This window comes from Cyprinus carpio, chromosome A14 (assembly GCF_018340385.1).
Source record: "Cyprinus carpio isolate SPL01 chromosome A14, ASM1834038v1, whole genome shotgun sequence".
Taxonomy (NCBI): domain Eukaryota; kingdom Metazoa; phylum Chordata; class Actinopteri; order Cypriniformes; family Cyprinidae; genus Cyprinus; species Cyprinus carpio.
Genome location: NC_056585.1, coordinates 13,275,490 through 13,295,173, shown reverse-complemented (window position 1 = coordinate 13,295,173; position 19,684 = coordinate 13,275,490). Strand labels below are relative to the sequence as shown.

The 19,684-nt window shown below is 40.7% G+C and overlaps 1 protein-coding gene across 1 annotated transcript; it reads left to right on the top strand.

Annotated features, from left to right (window-relative positions):
• The first annotated feature begins 2,848 nt into the window (after nt 1-2,848).
• Nucleotides 2,849-7,266, top strand: LOC122147422. The gene is made up of 2 exons (XM_042769911.1): nt 2,849-6,612; nt 6,897-7,266. Exon 1 carries the CDS (start codon nt 2,973-2,975, stop codon nt 6,321-6,323), a length of 3,351 nt encoding a protein of 1,116 aa, XP_042625845.1. The 5' UTR covers nt 2,849-2,972; the 3' UTR covers nt 6,324-6,612; nt 6,897-7,266.
• Nucleotides 7,267-19,684: the final 12,418 nt, after the last annotated feature.

The following is a 19,684-nucleotide window of genomic DNA, read 5'->3' as shown; positions in this document are numbered from 1 at the left end:
AAATTTGTACACATATGTCCTGCACATATCTACAATCATACAATCAAGCTCTCATTCGTTGATAATCATCCAGTCTGTCGTGAGTCAAACCAACTGCATGAAAGATTGCACAGCAGATAGCCTGTACATTTGATTCCCTCTGGAAGGATATAACTCACACCTGATTCAGCCTCACCATCTCGATGTGTACAGAGACGGAACAGAGCTAAGAATATTCATCTCATCTGAGTATTATAAGCAGCCTGTTGACTGAACACAATACCCAACCTCTCATTGTGACCGAGCTCATATTTCAGGATCCTGACAGTTAACCACTATCTGCAGTTTATGTAAAGGCTGTCTTCCTTCACTACTGTTGGTTATCATACTTTATGATGATTAAAGTTATGGAAACTGATACTCCGCTCTGTGTGTTCTGACCGACACACCTGGTTCACTACTATACCTTACTAGCTGTAGTAATTCAGATAGCTCTTCGCTACAAAAGTGGTCCTTCGAGCCGGATAGTAGCGGTGCTGGGAGCATGCAGCAGAGTGCTGGAGTATCAGAGGCCCTGTCCACCCGGCCTAAGCGTCTAATCAGACCGCCCTCCTATTTGCAAGACTATGAGGTCAGTGCTATGCATTACCAGAGACAGAGTTCAGTGGCACCGCCCACACCACGAGAAGGCCAAAGCTCACAGCCTCATGTGACGTGGAGTGAGCTTTACCCGCCTCCAGATGATAACTCTCTGAGTTTCGAGGAGAGCTTCTTAGACACTTCCAGACAGTCTTACACCCCTATGCCTTACAGAGCGAAGGGAGTACCACAGAGTAGGTTACTGAGTGAGAGTATGCGGTATGATTCAGTTTCACATCATGATACTAGAGAGGGTGAATTGACAGCCTCAACCAGAACGCCATTAGCGGTACAGCGAGATCAATCCACAGGGCGATGGCCCATGCCACCCCTTGCCATATCGGATGACTTTCAGGCTTCAGAGGCAGAGGAGCCGGATGAAGAGTTGCCTCCTCCGCCGTGGCCTACAACAGATGACCCTCCGATGTTTGCAGTTGGTGAAGAAACGCGAGTGATCAATGTCTTGGATCGGATGATGAGCGAGTTGCAGCTCATGAGAGATAGTGTAGCCTCTAATATCCCGACTCCCACTCATTCACACTCCACCCCGAGAGTAGGAGGCCCCTCCCAGATTAGAGGAGGTTTTGATCAGTACAAGGCCAAGGTTTGTACTCCGAAGCCAGCGCTTTATTCTACTGTTCCACATCCACCACCTGTTTATCATTCAGATGTGGGCTCTGTACAGAGAAGTGGAGTCCGACCTGGCATGAATCAGTCATACCCTACTCGAAGTACCCATTTCTCCCCTGGGTCAGTGACACTGGGAGGGGAGTACCGGGGGCCTGCGCCAAAGATTCCCCTTTTCATCCGTAATGACCCGATGGAGTTCTCTCGTCTGAAGTTAGCCCTAACTAATTTGTTGCCGGCCGATGCTTCAGAGCTTTTTAAGTACCAGATTCTGGTGGATCATGTAAAGCTAGATGAGGCTTGTCTCCTGGCAGACTCCTTCATTAATTCACCTATGCCATATACCGACACAATGACCGCCTTAACAGAGAAGTTTGGACAGCCGCATCAAGTCGCCCTGAAGAGGATCGCGGCGGTGATGGATTCACCTGAGGTGAGAAGAGGGGATATAGCTGCCTTTGAGAGGTTTTCTCTGCAGGTGCAGTCGCTTGTGGGTATGCTGCAGACGTTAGGTCCAGATGGGGAGGTTGAATTACGATGTGGCTCACATGTTGCTCGATTGCTCACTAAGCTTCCGCCAGAGATGCGAGCCAACTTCCGACGTCAGATGTTCCAGTATCCTGGTCACACACATACATTGCTGGACCTTGCAAAATGGCTACGTTATGAGTCATGGTGCCAAGGCTATGATTCCACTTCAGGTGTCGGTGGCCAGGGGACATCAGGCTATCGAGTTGAGAGGAAACGCAGCAGACCAGCAGCTACAGTGTTGCATGGATCGGAGAGCGGACAGGGCAGAGCGACTAAAACGGAAGGCCCTTCAGTGCAGCAACGGAAGAGCAGAGTGAAGCCGTACTGCCCATTTTGTGAGTGCGCAGAACACTTCCTCAATAAGTGTCCAGCTATACAGAAGCTCACAAGAGAGGAGGTTATTGAATGGATCAGGATCAATAAGAGATGTTGGAGATGTGGCAGAGCACATATAGCGGCCCAGTGTGATCTTAAGAGGTTATGTGATGTGTGTAATGGAAAACACTTGAGGGTCTTGCATGATGCCAACTCACGCTCTTCAGCCGAGCCACTGAAATCCGAGAGTTGCCTGGTCAGCACCAGCACAGATGTTCTTTATGTAGATCGGCCCTCGGCTACTTCTCGTGTATTGTTGAAAGTTGTCAGAGTGTTACTGCGCAATGGAGGCAGAACGTTAGACACCTATGCGATTCTGGATGATGGGTCAGAACGCACAATGCTCCTCCCAGAAGCGGTGGACATCTTAGACTTGCAGAAGAAGCCAGAAGAGCTCGCCCTCCGTACCATACGTCAGGAAGTTCAGACTCTTCGAGGGTCCGCGGTCTCGTTCACTATATCGCCCCTTGCCAATCCCAAGAGGAACTTTCGGATTAGGGAAGCATTCACCTCACAGCGCTTGGGTCTTGCAGACCATTCCTATCCGGTGGCTAGTTTGAAGAGAAAGTATAAGCACTTGGCTGATCTCCCCCTGGAGTCGTTTGAACGAGTTAAGCCACTCATTTTGATTGGAGCAGACTATCCGCACTTGCTTACCCCTGTTGAGCCGGTGAGATTAGGCCCTCCAGGAGGACCTGCAGCCATTCGCACGAGGTTGGGATGGACGCTCCAAGGGCCAGTACACTTCACACAATGGATGTCACCTACGCAACAATGTCTTCTTACTGGTGTTTCGTGCCAGACTGCGGAGCTTTTCCAGGATGTGGAGAGGCTCTGGAAGATGGATATCTTGCCATATCAGAGCAGTAAGCTGGCTATGCGATCGAAGCAGGATAGAGAAGCCCTGGCGCTGTTGGAAGCCAAGACTCATCGTGCAAGTTGGAAACATTCTCAGATATGCAACGCCGTTGTTACGTAAGCAGGATGTCCCCCCTCTTAGAGCGCCTATCAAAGCCGTCCTACCTAACCTCCGGAGTCTTGAAAGACGTTTGGGTCGGGACCCTTTACGAGCCCAGGAGCACAGTGTAGCGATTCACAAGTTAGTGGAAGGTGGAGCAGTCAAGAAAGTTGACCCCCATGAGACCTCTGCTACAGATGAGGCATGGTACATTCCACATCATGTTGTGAGCCACAACGGGAAGAATCGTTTGGTCTTCAACTGTTCCTTCAAGTTCCAAGGTATAAGTCTGAATGACACACTCCTCCCCGGTCCTACTCTTGGCCCCTCACTCCTGGGAGTACTGTTGCGCTTCAGGGAACACGCGGTAGCGGTCAGCGGCGACATTCGGGCCATGTTCCATCAGGTTCGACTCCTACTGGAGGATAGGTCACTTCTTAGATTCATATGGCGTGATATGAGACGTGATGAGAGCCCTGATGTCTACGAGTGGCAAGTTTTACCCTTTGGTACCGCCTGCTCACCGTGCTGTGCCACTTTCGCACTTCAGATGCATGCAAGAGATAATCCTGGACCAGAAGAGATAGTGGCACATTCAGTGGAACACTGCTTTTATGTGGACAACTGTCTCCAGAGTGTGCCCACCACAGATGAAGCCAAGGTGTTGGTTGACAGTCTCAGGTCAGTGTTATCCTCTGGAGGGTTTGAGATCAGGCAATGGGCTTGCAATAAGCCAGAAGTTCTTCATCACCTCCCAACAGAAGCAAGGGCAGATAGCATGGAGGGATGGCTCTCAAAGAACGAGTCTGGTATGTCAGAACCGGTCCTCGGACTCAGTTGGCAATGGGAGACAGACACCTTAGGCTACAAGAGCCGAACTCTACAGTACAAAGCGCTGACCATGAGAAATGTCTATAAAGTGGTCGCCAGACAATACGACCCCCTGGGATTTATAGCACCCTACACAACTCGCGCCAAGCTGATTGTCCAAAGCATGTGGGACAAACCGCGCGATTGGGACGACCCCCTCTTACCCGCAGACTTGCAACGGGCATGGATGGAGTGGGAATCAGAGTTGCCCTTGCTGTCAAGTATTTCACTGCCCAGACCTTATACTCCCACTCATATCCAACAGGAGATTGTCTCTCGGCAGATTCACGTGTTTAGTGATGCCTCCGAAAAAGCGTATGGGTCAGTGTCTTACATGAGGACAGAGGACACCCAGGGTAGAGTCTATTTGGCTTTCATAGCAGCCAGATCCAGAGTAGCACCCCGCAGACAGCATTCTGTTCCCCGTCTTGAGCTTTGTGGTGCCTTGACAGCCGCTCAACTTGCTAAGACCATAGAGAGAGAGCTGACAGTGAAGTTGGATCAGATCATTCTTTGGAGTGACTCCACAACAGTGCTGACATGGTTGCGGTCTGAGTCATGCCGCTTCAAGGTGTTCGTGGGGACTCGTGTGGCGGAGATCCAGGAGCTCACAGCAGGGTGTACCTGGCACTATGTGGACTCTGCACAGAACCCAGCAGACGATGTCACCAGAGGAAAGACCTTAGCGGAATTAGGCATGCCTAATCGTTGGAGTCAAGGCCCATCCTTCCTCTTCAAAGGACCTGCTGAATGGCCATCCTCGCCGGGAGAGGTGTCAGAACTTGATACCTCCGAACACAGGAAGCCGACTTCATGTGGAGTGGTATCCAGTGTGGATAGAAAGGAAGCCGCTTTAGGCCAGTCATTCTCATCTTGGAAAGCTTTGGTAGAGGCAGTAGCGGAGGAGGCTCATGGGGCGGCTGACCTGAAGAATCCCTTGTCTGCAGAGGACTATCGGCAAGCAGAGTTGACGGTTTTCCGTAGAAGTCAATCAGAGTGCTTTGCAGAGGAGTTAAGTCGTCTCAAAGCTGGAAAGATAGTATGTCGGAGTAGCCGGCTTCTTACCCTTTCCCCAGAGCTAGACCCGGTCAAGGGAGTGATACGAGTAGGAGGTAGACTCCGACGTGCAGAGTGGTTGGACCCTGCGTTCAAACATCCAATCATCTTGGACCCTTCATATTGGACAACTAAGCTGCTTATCCAAGATTATGATGCACGTCTGTGTCACCCAGGACCAGAGCGGGTCTTCGCAGAAATACGGCGTCACTTCTGGATCCTCCGAGGTAGAGAGGCGATTAAGAGGGTTCAACACCAATGTCAAGAGTGCAGGAGATGGAAATCCAAGCCATCAATCCCGAAGATGGCTGATTTACCAGTAGCCCGTTTACAGTTATACAAGCCAGCGTTCTACTCGACTGGAGTAGATTGTTTTGGACCGTTCCAAGTCAAACTGGGGAGGCGTTCAGAAAAGAGATGGGGTATCATTTATAAGTGCCTCACCACCCGAGCAGTGCACTTGGACCTCATACACGGGATGGATGCCGACTCCTTTCTGATGAGTCTCAGAAGATTCATTGCCCGCCGAGGGACTCCAGCGGAGCTCTACTCAGACCAGGGTACGAATTTTAGAGGAGGTGAGAAGGAGCTCAGTGAATGCTTCCACAGTATGTCCTCAGATCTCCGACAACTTCTTGCCAAACAGAAGATTGATTTCCGTTTCAATCCTCCTGCCGCACCGCATTTTGGGGGTACGTGGGAGCGGGAAATCAAGTCTGTCAAGACAGCATTGTACACGGTCATTGGAGTTCAGCCAACCTCTGAAGAGGTACTGCACACAGTTCTACTTGAAGTTGAGGCTATCTTAAATTCGAAGCCGCTGGGATACACCTCATCTGATGTTGTTGACTTAGATGCCATAACCCCAAATGTTCTCCTCATGGGGCGGCCGGATGGGGCACTGCCTCAAGTAGTGTATCCAAGGAGTGAAGGTCTGAGCAGACGGAGATGGCGACAGTGCCAAGTTATAGCGGATCACTTCTGGGCCAGGTTCATTCGGAGTTATTTGCCCACCTTGCAGCACAGGCAGAAGTGGCATGGAGCCCCAGAGGATCTGACAGTGGGCTCAGTAGTTCTGTTGATAGACCCACAGTTCCCCAGAGCACTCTGGCCCATTGGTAGAGTGGTTGCAGTACATGGCAGTGCAGATGGTCACGTAAGGTCGGCAGATATCCAAGTCAAGGATAAGGTTTATACCAGGCCCGTTGCCCGGCTGATTGCTCTTCCCACAATCCCCGAGTCTGAGCTGGATGAGCGATGCACTCCAGTGGCCAAAGATTCAACTTAGCCTTTTGTGGGGACAAATTGCACACAATTTGGGGGCGGCTGTGCAAAAGGCGATAAAGAGAGTGATATTGCTGCTACATTGAATCTGTTGAGGACTTTGATTTTGAAATACGCGCATCACGTATCGGTACGTGTGTACGCATCCGTGCAGACGTCAGTATGAAGCAGTTGACAGTCTGTGTCTGTGTCACTTAGCGATCGGTCTCTCTGCACAACGGGTGCCAGAGACGTTCATTATCATTTATCAGCCTCAGCTTGACTGTATTTTGTGCCGTGTGCGTCCTGTAGGAGTGAGTAACGATCGCTTTATACTGTCGTTTAGTTTATAGTTGTTTGTTAGTTGTGACACAGTTATTGAACGAGATGTGCTGCGTCTGCTGTATCTATGATTGCAGTTAGAGTTACAATGTTAATACCTTTATTATCGTTCATGTAGACAACAGTGAATGTGTTGTTATATTCAGTGTTTCTACTATTGTATTACAGCCTGAGGGGAGCAGCCTATAATGTATGTCAGTTATGTTAATTATTACGTTAATTGCTGATGTTAGATTCTTGTTCTTTGTGTTTGCAGATAAACCACACGCATTCACAAATTTGTACACATATGTCCTGCACATATCTACAATCATACAATCAAGCTCTCATTCGTTGATAATCATCCAGTCTGTCGTGAGTCAAACCAACTGCATGAAAGATTGCACAGCAGATAGCCTGTACATTTGATTCCCTCTGGAAGGATATAACTCACACCTGATTCAGCCTCACCATCTCGATGTGTACAGAGACGGAACAGAGCTAAGAATATTCATCTCATCTGAGTATTATAAGCAGCCTGTTGACTGAACACAATACCCAACCTCTCATTGTGACCGAGCTCATATTTCAGGATCCTGACATTTAACCACTATCTGCAGTTTATGTAAAGGCTGTCTTCCTTCACTACTGTTTGTTTATAAATTGCAATGGCTACAATACTGCTCAGATAAACATTCAAGTTATTAATGTTTGCCTACAAAACCACCCCTGGCGCTCTGCACCCCTCTCAACCTAAATTCATTATCTTCAAGATTTTGCAAGTGAACATTGCTTCCATTGTTCTCATTTGTCCCTTTTAGAAGTTTGCTGCTTTGGATAATTCTATCTATTTTCTTTTCATTTATTATATTAGTTTAAAAAGCCCTATATATTGTATTGTTGTAAAATAAGAAAAGATCAAAATTGTAAAAAAATGTAAATGTAAATAGCATGGACATGCAATATGTTTTTTTTATATATATATATTGTATTGTTGTAAAATAAGAAAAGATCAAAAGTGACAGTAAAGACGTATACTATTACAAAAGATTTCTCTTTCAAACAAATTCTGTTCTTTTAAACTTTCTATTTATTAAAGAATCCTGGAAAAAATTGTTACATGCGGTTTACAAAAATATATTAAATGGCACAACTGTTTTCAACATTGATAATAAGAACTGTTTCTTGAGCTGCAAATCAGCATATTAGAATGATTTCTGAATGTTCATGTGACATTGAAGACTGGCGTAATATTAACATAGAAAACAACTATATTAAATTGTAATAATATTTCACAATATTACTGTTTTTAATGTATTCTTAATCAAATAAATGTAGCTTCGATAAGACTTCTTTCAAAATCATAAAAAAAAAAAAAAAAAAAAAAAAAAAATCAATGATTCCAAAATTTGGACTGGTAGTGTAAATGCAAATACTTGTCTTCAAAGATATAAATATTGTGTCAACTTTTAGGAGTACACTGGAATATAAATGACCTCAAAGAGACAAGCCACAAAACTCTCATTTGGATTTCCATATAAACAGGCCCTATGAAACGAACATCATTTCAGGATAACAGCGCTGACTCTTGCACCTAAAAGCTCTTGATTAAAGTTTCGTTGAGCAGGAGGTATCAATTCAGTAAGACGCATGTTTTTTTTCTTCTCCCTTTTTCTCCTTGGATTTTATTGCTTACTGATGCAGAATACTTAAAACTGCTGAGGTTGTTTTACTTCAAAACTCCCCCTTAGAAGATTTACAGTCTGTTAGAGGACACATTTACAGTGTTTTCAGCTCCAGATCAAGTGATTCACAACTCACAAGTTGCTCTGCTTTTTAGAAATTCCAAAGTAAACATCAGACTGGAATAAATAGTCTAGAGTTTTATTATTATTTAATCTTATATTCTGTCAGAACAGCAATGGCTACAAACTGTTCTAAGCAATCTGGGCTATTAGGCTGTAGGAGTACCGTTTTATCAGAGGCTAAATTGCTAAGAACAGGGACTTTAGATCTGAGATATTGCTATTCCCACGAGAGAGAGAGGGTTTAAGCACAGTTATTTAGGATGGAGTGTTGCAAAATGGCATAAATTGTATTTCAACAGGCTTGACTGTAATAAAAAGGTGTGTTTGGTTAAGGATCTAGCAGTCAGAAATGCAGGATAAAGCATATGAGCTTCTTTTGCACATATTACCATATGCAAATATGGGACAGAAATGCACCAATCAGCAAGTCCTATTGAAGGATTTACCTCTAGCAGGTGCATACATGTGCTTTTGAAGCGTTCAACCACAGCTGCAATCAAAGAAAGCCTTAAATCCTGCATTTGCTTTGAGGACAGATGTGTCTGCCCGCAGTTGCATCTCCGCACCGTTCCTAGAGAGATCGGCAGCCAATCAGACGGCAAGGACACTATTGATGATTTTTCAGCAGCTCCATTGTCATTCCTATCAGTAACATCCCTTGCACTAAACACAGCAGACGATCGCTTGCATGCTATTCCCGTCCCATGCGACGAAGGCCCAAGCCTGAGATGAATCCCAGACTATGTGTGAGTGTGGTGGAAGCCTAAAATCTGCCAATTAATTTCTTGATTGAAAAGCTCTCATTAGAGCGCTGTATTCCCAGGCTCCATGTTAAACAGGAGAAGAGTGACATCTATGTCCTTGATCATAATAAATACCACAATTAAAAAACACGGTGCAGAACAATAATTTCTCACAGGGACACACACAAACACTTGTCTTCATGACGTTCCTGCACATTTTTCAAATGTGGCAGGTGCTCAGGCTGGTTTGAATGATCCTTGACAGAATGGATAAAATATTCATGCAAATGAGAGATTGGTGTCTAGAACAGAGTTCATGAAATGCATTCATGGATAATGTAAGGCAGCCTAAGATTTGTTTTACTATATGATACGAATGGGTCATGTCGGTCGACTATTTTTTATTTTATTTTCAGTTTTTGATATTTTTAGCAGTGGTGCTTAAATTGGCAGGCTGACAGCATGATGTGCTTTAGTTGTTTCACAGTAAATCCCCCTCGAAAAAACGTTCGTCTTTAAATTCATCCCCATTTAAAGCACCACAGCTACAGCCAAGCACATTCAGACAAAACAAAATAAATTAATAAAATATCTTTATAATAATTTATATGCAACCCATGACATTTTTAATTTAAAAATAATTATTTTCATCATATAATACAATTTATAATAATTACGTTTAATTATCAAGTGACATATATATTATATTATAACACATCCCAGACATGTTTTTATTTTAATATAAATATAATTATATTATAATTACTGTAATAATTTAATACAATATAATATACAATCATATAAAAATTAAGTGACATACAATACATAACAATAACATGCAACACATGATCTCAGACATGTTACTTTTTAATATACAATCATTTATATTGTTATGATAATTTTAATAATTGAATATAATACAATATATAATCATGTTTAAAATTAATTGATAATAATATAATATAATATAATATAATATAATGGAGTAGATTATAATTAATATAAAATAATATAACATGCAACACATCTCAGACATGTTGCTTTCTAATATAAAAAATTATTATTTTTTTTACAATTGTAATAATTTAATACAATATAATAAAATATAATATAATCATGTTAATTTTAAGTGACATAACATAATATGCAATATTACTTTTAATATAAATAATTATAATTATTTAATTGTTTTTAATACAATATATACTGTAATCATTATGTAAAAATTAAGTGACATATATAAACTGTTTACTAAAAGGATTAAATTCATATTTCTGACACTCAACTACAGTAACTCAACTACAATACACTCAACTTCTTCATGTCACTGGATATGGCCACAGGTCGCCCAAAGTCGCCAGCAGAAAATAAAGGCAGAGGCTATTTACACTAAGTGAAAATAGCATTTTTTCTTAGCAATAGATGCTATTTACACTAAGTGCAAATAGCTATAGATTCTATTTACACTATGTTAAAAATAGCTGGATTTTCTGCTATTTATACTACTTATTGCAAATAATGCCAATTGTCTGCACCTCAGTATTGCAATACATTATAAAACAGTATGCAGTAATAACTTATTGAGTGCAATTAAATGGATTAAATTAAATGGATGCTACCTTATTGGCACAATAAAGCAATCCTCACACCTACTTAACCATACCCGATACTTTATTTTCAACCTTTTTATTATTTCCTTCATTTTTATTGAAAATAAATGTTTTTCTGATGTGGTTTGAAATTTGAAAAGGGAGAAAAAAGTTTGCCAAAAGGTGGATTCTATCCCGAATCGATTGTGTCAAAATGAGTATAACAAACAATTCAACCATCTGCACCACTGGAACTGACAATAGGCACCTGTCTTTTGTTATCTTGACTAGCCGATTCACACGTTGGTGGGCGGAGCTAGTGTAAATAGCCTCAGCCAACAAGGCGGGCTATTTGCACTTACTGTAAATAGACGCTCCGGAAAATAAATGAGTCCAGATGCTATTATGGAAATATGCTCTTTTGCACATAACCCTACTATAGGATTAGAAGTAATTCACTTAGAATGCCACTTTTCATACATTACAGCATCAAGCAGTCACCAAAGGTTGTTTTGCAGGCAGTGAAAGGCCGTATGACATTTTCCATGTGGAAATTTCGCTGGTCTTTTTCGTTACGTGCTGTATTTGATTTTTGAGGGTCATTTTACTGTGAGGTGTAATGTATGCATCCCCCTGAGATCACTCGGACAACAGCTTTCTGAAACAGGTGAGGGAAGCCACTTACTCCTAAGTTGCCATGGAGGTCTCTGGAAAAACAAACAAACCGGTAATTCTAAGTCTTTTGTTTTCTATTCAAATATATTTAAATTTCCATCCTTTCAGTAATGTGTCGTGCATTTGAGAATGCAAGTGCTTTCCTTGTGTAAGGAAAGAGGACAGTGAGAGAGGGCTTAGCCTGCAAACTGTTCCTTCTCGAGGCGTTCTTGTAGAACATATCACCGTATTTGATATGAGAGCTGAACAACAGCATTTTAAATGTGTGTGTTTGCATTTAGATTGGTGTTGGTGTGAGCTCGTATACGGCTCATATTGATGAAATGGAATATAGTGATGTGTGTCACGGCTTTAATTCGCATACTGAACATTTTATTCATTCTCTCACTGGCTCGTGCTTAATGGAAGCAGAAGTGCTCAGCCTTTCCAAGAGCTTCTTCATCCTTCAATTTAAAATTCCAGACTCCACACAATAATAGTTCTCTGTCTTTTTAAAGGATTAGTTCACTTCCAAAATAAACATTTTCTTACAATTTGCACACCCCCATGTCATCCAAGATGTTCATGTCTTTTTTCTTCAGTTGCAAAGAAATTAGGTTTTTGAGGAAAACTTTCCAGGAATTTTCTCCATATAATGGACTTCAATGGTGGCCAATGGGTTGAAGGTCCAAATTGCAGTTTCAGTGCAGCTTCGAAGAGCTCTACATGATCCCAGCCGAGGAATGAAGGTCTTATCTACAGTAGAAACAATCAGTCATTTTCTAAAAAAAAAATTATTCTGGAAGTGAACTAATCCTTTCATTTCCATTTGAAACAACATTTAGACAGACCTCTTTCATTAACACACAAATGTCAGTAGCTAATAATCATTTGTTTGACCATTTAATTTCCAGAGATTTTGAGATATATTTTTATTCTCAACACATTTTATCCATTGGACTTAGTTGTCTTATCCCCTTTTTTTTATTTATTAAATTATAAGTTTTCCTGGCATGACTAATCTTTAAAATATGTATTTAGTTAGACACTGCTACTTTTGAATGGATGTAAATGGTGAGAAATTGTGCCATCTACTAGCAGGGTTAACCGGATCAAGCTAACCTGTAAAAATCTTCACATCAACTACCCATCTGCATATGACTTATACATGGCAAAATAGCAGTTATTTTTTATTTTTTTTATACAGAAAGTCAAACCGATTTGCAGAAACACTTCCAGGAATGAGCTTCAGAAATGACACGGACGATGACTCGCAGTAAATCCTGATTACACTCTGTATTCCAAATATAAGACAGACGTCTTCTTGACAGGTATGATTAAACTATGTGAGATCTGCCTTACTGATTACATGACTAAAACTATCCGCGCCTCCATAAAAAGCATAATTTCAGATGTCTGAAATGATAAGATCGAGCTGAAGAGCAAAGCCTCGGATGATAAAGTTAAGACTCAACCTAAATGAAGTCTCCACTCATATGAATAATAAAACTGCCTGCTTCTTCTTAGAATAATTGTGCTCTAGAGGACTTACCAGCCATCTGAGACAGGTGAAATGCCATGAAGTCTTTGTTGAAGGAATCCCTGCTGGAAGCTTAAGGTGTTTCTGAAGTTGGCAGCTGGTTTCTAGCTGGTCCAAACTGATTGCAGACTTGGATTGATCTGTTCCTCCTTACCTCCTTACAATTCAGTGTGTTAACTCTATCAAATATGTCCCATAAACACTGACACATCTAGCTTTAAAGGGATAGCTCACCCAAAAATGAAAATTACCCCATGATTTACTCACCCTCAAGCCATCCTAGATGTATATGACTTTCTTCTAGACAGATACTACTGGAGTTATATTAAAAAATGTCCTGGCTCTTCCAAGCTAGTCGAAATTTTGAAGCCAAATAAAGTGTATCCATCTATCATAAAAAGTACACCACACTGCTTTGGTTGGGGGGTGGGGGGATGGGTGACAGGATGGAAATATTTAATAGTCCAATAGAAGTCCAGTAAACTGTGTCCATCCATCATAAAAAAAAAGTGCTGCACACGGCTTCGGGGGGTTAATAAAGGCCTCCTGAAGCAAGGTGATGCTTTTTTCTCTAACTTCCACTAACTGTCGTATGCGCGTTCATCAACAGAAGCATGCAACATCCAGTAGGTGATGCTTGCTCGCTCTCATTGGCTATAGCTGGTATCACGTCAGAGGCAGCCCGATCAAGAGTCATAAATATCAAACATGTCTCAAATGGGGGCAGTTAAATAATCGTAATGAGACCACACAATAGAGGATTGTTAGAGAAAAAAAATCGCTAACGACAAGCCGCGAATCGGACCACATCCCTCGATCGTTCAGGGGTGCAAATAGGCCTTAAAATGGGCAAAACACACAGTAAACAAAGTTAAACTATAACTTCCTGCAAAGGACATATTTTCAAAAATGCCATTCTCTTACAAAAAGAAAAAAATATAACAAAACATAGACAACTCTAAATTAATAAATAAATCCCTCTCAGGAATGTAAAAACAATCATTTATGCACCATTCCAGTGGAGAGGCTCTGGGAAAGGCAGAAACACAGGATGAAATGAGAAACAAACATTACATTATGTGTAGGGTGGAGGTTTGACAGCTGCTAAGCACTAGATAGCCAAAATGTGTGATTATTCTGGAAAAAGGCCATTAAATGCAACTGCCTTAATGAAAAACAAGCTCAAAATTACTTAGAGGATGAAATTTAGGGACATGTTTTGTTTTCTCAAAAAACAAAACAAAAAAAAACAGATTTGAAATGTTTGTCGTGTCTGAAAAAAGCTGGTATTGTTGACCTTTTCTTGAGTACAAAAAGAATAAAAGTGCTGGAAGGTGAATATTGTCGTAAATTACCAAGAGATTAAAAAAAATATATATCCAAAAATATCACTCTAAATCAATTAAGGTGGACAAAATACACATTAAAAAGCCTATTATAACATGACACCTTTATTACAGGACACTGAGGCAAATCAACAGATATAACAACAAATGTCTTCACAAATTTTGGAGCATTTCAGGTTTCACAGTAGACTAACACTAAGTCCTGATTTAAACCCATTAAACATTATAATTCTAGGATAACAGTGTCAGCTGTACCTTGTGCTTTTCAAACCTGTGTCCTGAATTGAGACCATAGCATATCTCAAACCGGCATTTACAGAATGTTGTGCTTTAAACGTGCGTTGAACTCCATACACATCAATTAGAGGGCAATCATCTAATATCTCTCAAACACAAGTCTTTATGGAGATGGAAATGCACTGTGAATGCTCACTGACATTTAATATGCAGCCTACGGCAGATGGAAAGATCATTCCCAGAGTCTGGAATGACGCTCTGCTATAAACAATATCTTGGAACCATTTTCAGTACGTGGATTAAGCTACTGGCTCAGCGCCATAGCTATTTTCATTTAAAAATAAATCTGGCTCAAACATAGATTAATCTGTGTCAAAAACATCAACACTTAAAGATGTTTTCACATTAGGGTTTCGCACTGAGACAAACCGTAAGGGAACCAACCGTGGGCATGCATCTTTGGAGCTCAACTCCTGGCCTTCTCCATAATCCAGCTCTGGAACCAACTATAGGATTAATATAAATAATTAGTAGCAGCACACTTCCTTGTTTTCCTTATTTTTTGTAATTCCAAATCCAAATTTCCTTCACAAATGGCTCTATAGAAATTTACATTAAGAAATGTGTGTGCACACATATGGACAGAAGCACACACACACACACACACACAAACACTTTAGAAAATGAATGGGACAGAAAAAAAAATATTCATAGTGAAAGCAGCCCAGACAATGGACTGTTTCTAGGCATCAGTCAGAGAAACCTCACACAGAGAAGAACCAGTGCGGAGATGATGTTCATGCCCCTGTAATCCCGAATAAGTTGACAAAAACTCAAAAAATTTGAGGTAATCAGGGTTACATCAATTTTTTAAGTTATGAAAAGTCTTATTTTAAGTAAGCAGAAACATTTTAGTTTTGAGTTTGTTGTACTCGTGCAAAAAAAATCTTCTCACTTAAAATATCCAATTTACCCAGCTCATACATTTTGATTGCAAATGACTTTTTTTTTATTAAGTAACACTTCCCTTTTGAGTTTCATAAAATCAAATTAACCAAAATTCTAAATCTGTAAACACTATACATGAATGAAAATGCATCTGTAATTAAGCAAACACACAATACCATTTTTGACATTTATTTTTAAACAAAAATGTCTAAAAGGTTATACCAACATGAATGTTTACAGTAAACATGCCTTCTATAAACATACAAATTTCTTAAAACCTTTAAAAACAGTTTGGCAGTAACAGATTTACAATAAACACCATTTTAAAATGAATAAAGTATGCCCAGAATGCAAATACAATGAAAAAAAAAAAAAAAAAAAAAAAAACACCATACTGTCTTTCTACGGTGTTCTATTTGACAAATATATACAAATCAACATGACACCTGTAAAAAAAAAAAAAATAAATAAAAAAAATTCAGGAACAAGTACTGCACAAAACCCAGTGATTATGTCAAAAAAAAAAAAAAAAAATATATATATATGTTCTGTAAAATATTTTTTAACAATTTAACATGACCAACTTTGTTTAAACAAGAGCCTCAAGAAAAATAATTTAAGTTGACAACATTAAATATCATAATAAATAAAAATACATTTACATTCTGGTAAGTGACTGCATAGTTTAAACTACACTTCGAGAGAAAAAAAAAAATTGGTCTAGGACAGTTACAATCAAATGGTAATATATGAATTCGTTGTAAGTATAGATCACCCAAGACTAAACATTCTTCACTTGTTCCAAAGCTTTTTCAGTATTTTTTTCTGCTGAGCACTAAAAAAAAAAAAAAAGCTGAAAACCTGTAACCACTGACTTTGAATATTTTTTTTCCTACTATGAAAGTCAGTGGTTACAGGTTTTCAGCTTTCCTCAAAATAATTTTTCAACAGAAGCCAGAAATTCAAACAGGCTTGGAGTAACTGACGAGCAAGTAAATGAAAGAATTGGACGTTTTTAACTTTCCCTACAGATTCTAAAATGCACCCTTACCGATTAAAGGTACATACATGTTTTTTTAAGTTATGCCCCAATGCCAGCCTTCAGAGAAAAAAAAAATAAAATAAAATAAAAAAATAAATTGCTCTACATCAACTCATTCTTCAATGTTTGCACACTAGGAGACAGTTTTCCGTCATCCATGCCGAGTAAAACTTTTTGCACGAATTCAAAAGTTTTGGCAAGTCCTTTAGGATATTTTTTAAGTGAAGAGCATACATGAATCCAAACAAGACAAGAAAGGCCTCTGGAAGTTGGCTATGGGTGGTGACCACTTCATTCTCCAGGACAAACTGAGACCCTCACTGGATCGTAATGGATTGGAGCAGCAGCATTTTCATGCACAACTGTAAGCAGGGCCACTGGAGCATCCTCAGTTAGTATCTCAGGATTATCAATCTAAAAAATATAATTCAGAGACATGTTATATTCATGTTACAACATTATCAATATGACTGAGCCAATATTACATGATTCATCAACTAGTGGTGACTACAAATATCTGTATCGTGAGTAAAGGTTGCCCCACAACCTTCATCTTTGCAATAGAACATGCGTAATTGTGAAAACAATGAATGAAGGCTTACCAGGGTGGTCCTAAAAAATCCCAAAATCTTTATCCCGCAGCAAAACTGGAAGACCTCTGATAACGGTAGTCCGTCGTGAATTTACATCATGCAGTTCCTGCAAAGATGAAAAACAAACATCTAAATATCAGAAATAAATACAAATCTAATTATATTTTAAAGAATACTTTAACATATGACACCAACCATACCTGCTCATCGTGAACTTTCAAAAGATTAGCTAGGGTATCTGCTGTCTTGCCCGTCTTGGATGCTTTTTGTCTTAAAATTGTCATCAAACGAGGTAGGAGGCAGTCCAGTTGTGCATAGAATTTGTTGGGCAAATTCTCATTTGTAACACGTTGGTACTCTGCAAACAGCTAAATCAGACAAAAGACAAGTTTATGAAACAAACCCACATCAGAAGATATATAATAAACACTAGAAGCAATTTTTTTTTTCTTACCTCAGATGTTACACGCAGTGCAGGCCAGAGATTCAGAAACTCATTCACAGATGGGCTTCCTCTAACAATGTTCTGTCGTCGCAGAGCAAACGTTTTCTCCATGTTCTTGTGGATCAAACTAGTATTTTTTTCTGTCTTCTGGACTTCAACAGCAATTTCCTGTCTGACTGTTTCAAGAGATGCCTCATCCTCACCTTGAGGAAAGTTTGGCAAACAATTAACCTCAGAACGTCTTGGTTTCTTGATTTTGGAATGTGATGGTTCATTCTCAGGACGGCTTTTGACTTCTTTTCCCAGCATTAACAGCTACCTCAAGACATCCAATTTTCCTCATTTTGTTCCTCAAGTTGCCCATTTTGAACTTCAAACTGATTTTCCACCCATTCCAACCAGTGTCAGAGCCGGGCTCTTTCAAACAAGGATGCTTTGTGACAAGGGCCTCTGCTACTTTTCCTATCTGTTTGTCATCTGGGTATGCCTTAAAATCATACATAGTTGAGCCAAGCTTCTCCAAAATGTCATGCTTTTGGTCTCTTGTCAACTTTAGACCCTTTCCGCTCTTCTCAAATTCATCATTTCCCTGTCTAAGCCTTAGTTCAACATCATAGGAAAACTGTGGAATTGGAAAATCACCACGAGGCCACATCTTAGCACGTTCAGGATTCGACACATCTGATAGAATTTCAGTAGATGAAGTGGAGCCATCTGATTCCATTGGCAGGATATGGACCACTGCCTTTTGAGGCAACTCATTTATATCATCCAAGGAAGTCAGCTGATTATTAAAATCAGGGTCCTCATATTGTAAACTGAACTCAAGGTCCAGCTGAAGTTGGTCTTTTAAAATTTGAATAAGTGCACTAACGGAGGCTGGTCGTGCACTAAGTTTCACTTTCCTTGCACGGTCTGCTTCAACAACACGCAGTATCATTGCACAAGACTCTGCGCTTGCTGATGTGCTAAGGGAGGAGTAGGAAAAATGACAAATATTGACTCACTCAAATTTGATTTATTTATTCTAACTGGATATGCCAGGAATAGTAGTACAAAATGCATATTTCACCCACCTTTTACATGCCTCCATTGTGTGTAACTGGTAAGAACCTTTTTGTAGTCAGCAATAACCGTCCTTCAATTCTGTACGCACACAAAGTCACGGTGTCATTTAGTTGAGAGTGCAAGTAGAAAGACTGACAATGCCCCAATAATGACGTGACATTCAGCCAAGTATGGTGACCCATACTCAGAATTCGTTCTGCATTTAACCCATCCGAAGTGCACACACACAGAGCAGTGAACACACACACACACACACTGTGAACACACACCCGGAGCAGTGGGCAGCCAGGCTGTGGCGCCCCGGGGAGCAGTTGGGGGTTCGATGCCTTGCTCAAGGGCACCTAAGTCATGGTATTGAAGGTGGAGAGAGAACTGTACATGCACTCCCCCCACCCACAATTCCTGCCGGCCCGAGACTCGAACTCACAACCCTGCGATTGGGAGTCCGACTACTCTAACCATTAGGCCCGTTTCCCCATAGGAGGTCAGGACACAGTTCATAGCAACGAAGTACAGATATACCACCCGTCATAGTCAGTACAGAAGAAAGAAACCTTATTATTTACCAAGTAGATCTGCAAAATTTTGGCAAATTTTGGCAATCCTCCACTTTCTCCCACTGATACAAACATGCCATTGGCATACTCTGTACCATCAACTGTTACCTTCAAGGTCCTGAAAACTGAATCACTGTCTGTTTGCTTTTTGATGCACATCTGAGCAATGTCTGGTAGGGATGACACAGAAACGGAGTTAACAGCACTTGTTTGAATTTTAGGTTTGAAAAAGGAGCCAGAACTTAGATGGTAAGCAATCATGTATTGGTGTCTGACTGCCATAGTCTTGAGAATGTTTTTTAGAGGCTAAATATCACGCTATTGCTTCGACCGTCGGACATGAAAAACAACCACAGACTTGGCAACATTGGTTGGCATTTACTACACAAAGCCGTAATTCACTGACAATCTACACAAAATCGATTTTAAAATCGGTGGCGATTCTTTGTCGATTTTGAAAGCGATTTTGTGTTAGTTGTCGGTAGACTATGGCTC

Coding starts and splice junctions, on each gene's coding strand:
- LOC122147422 (XM_042769911.1), top strand. CDS start 2,973: ATGTGGAGAGGCTCTGGAAGATGGATATCTTGCCATATCAGAGCAGTA.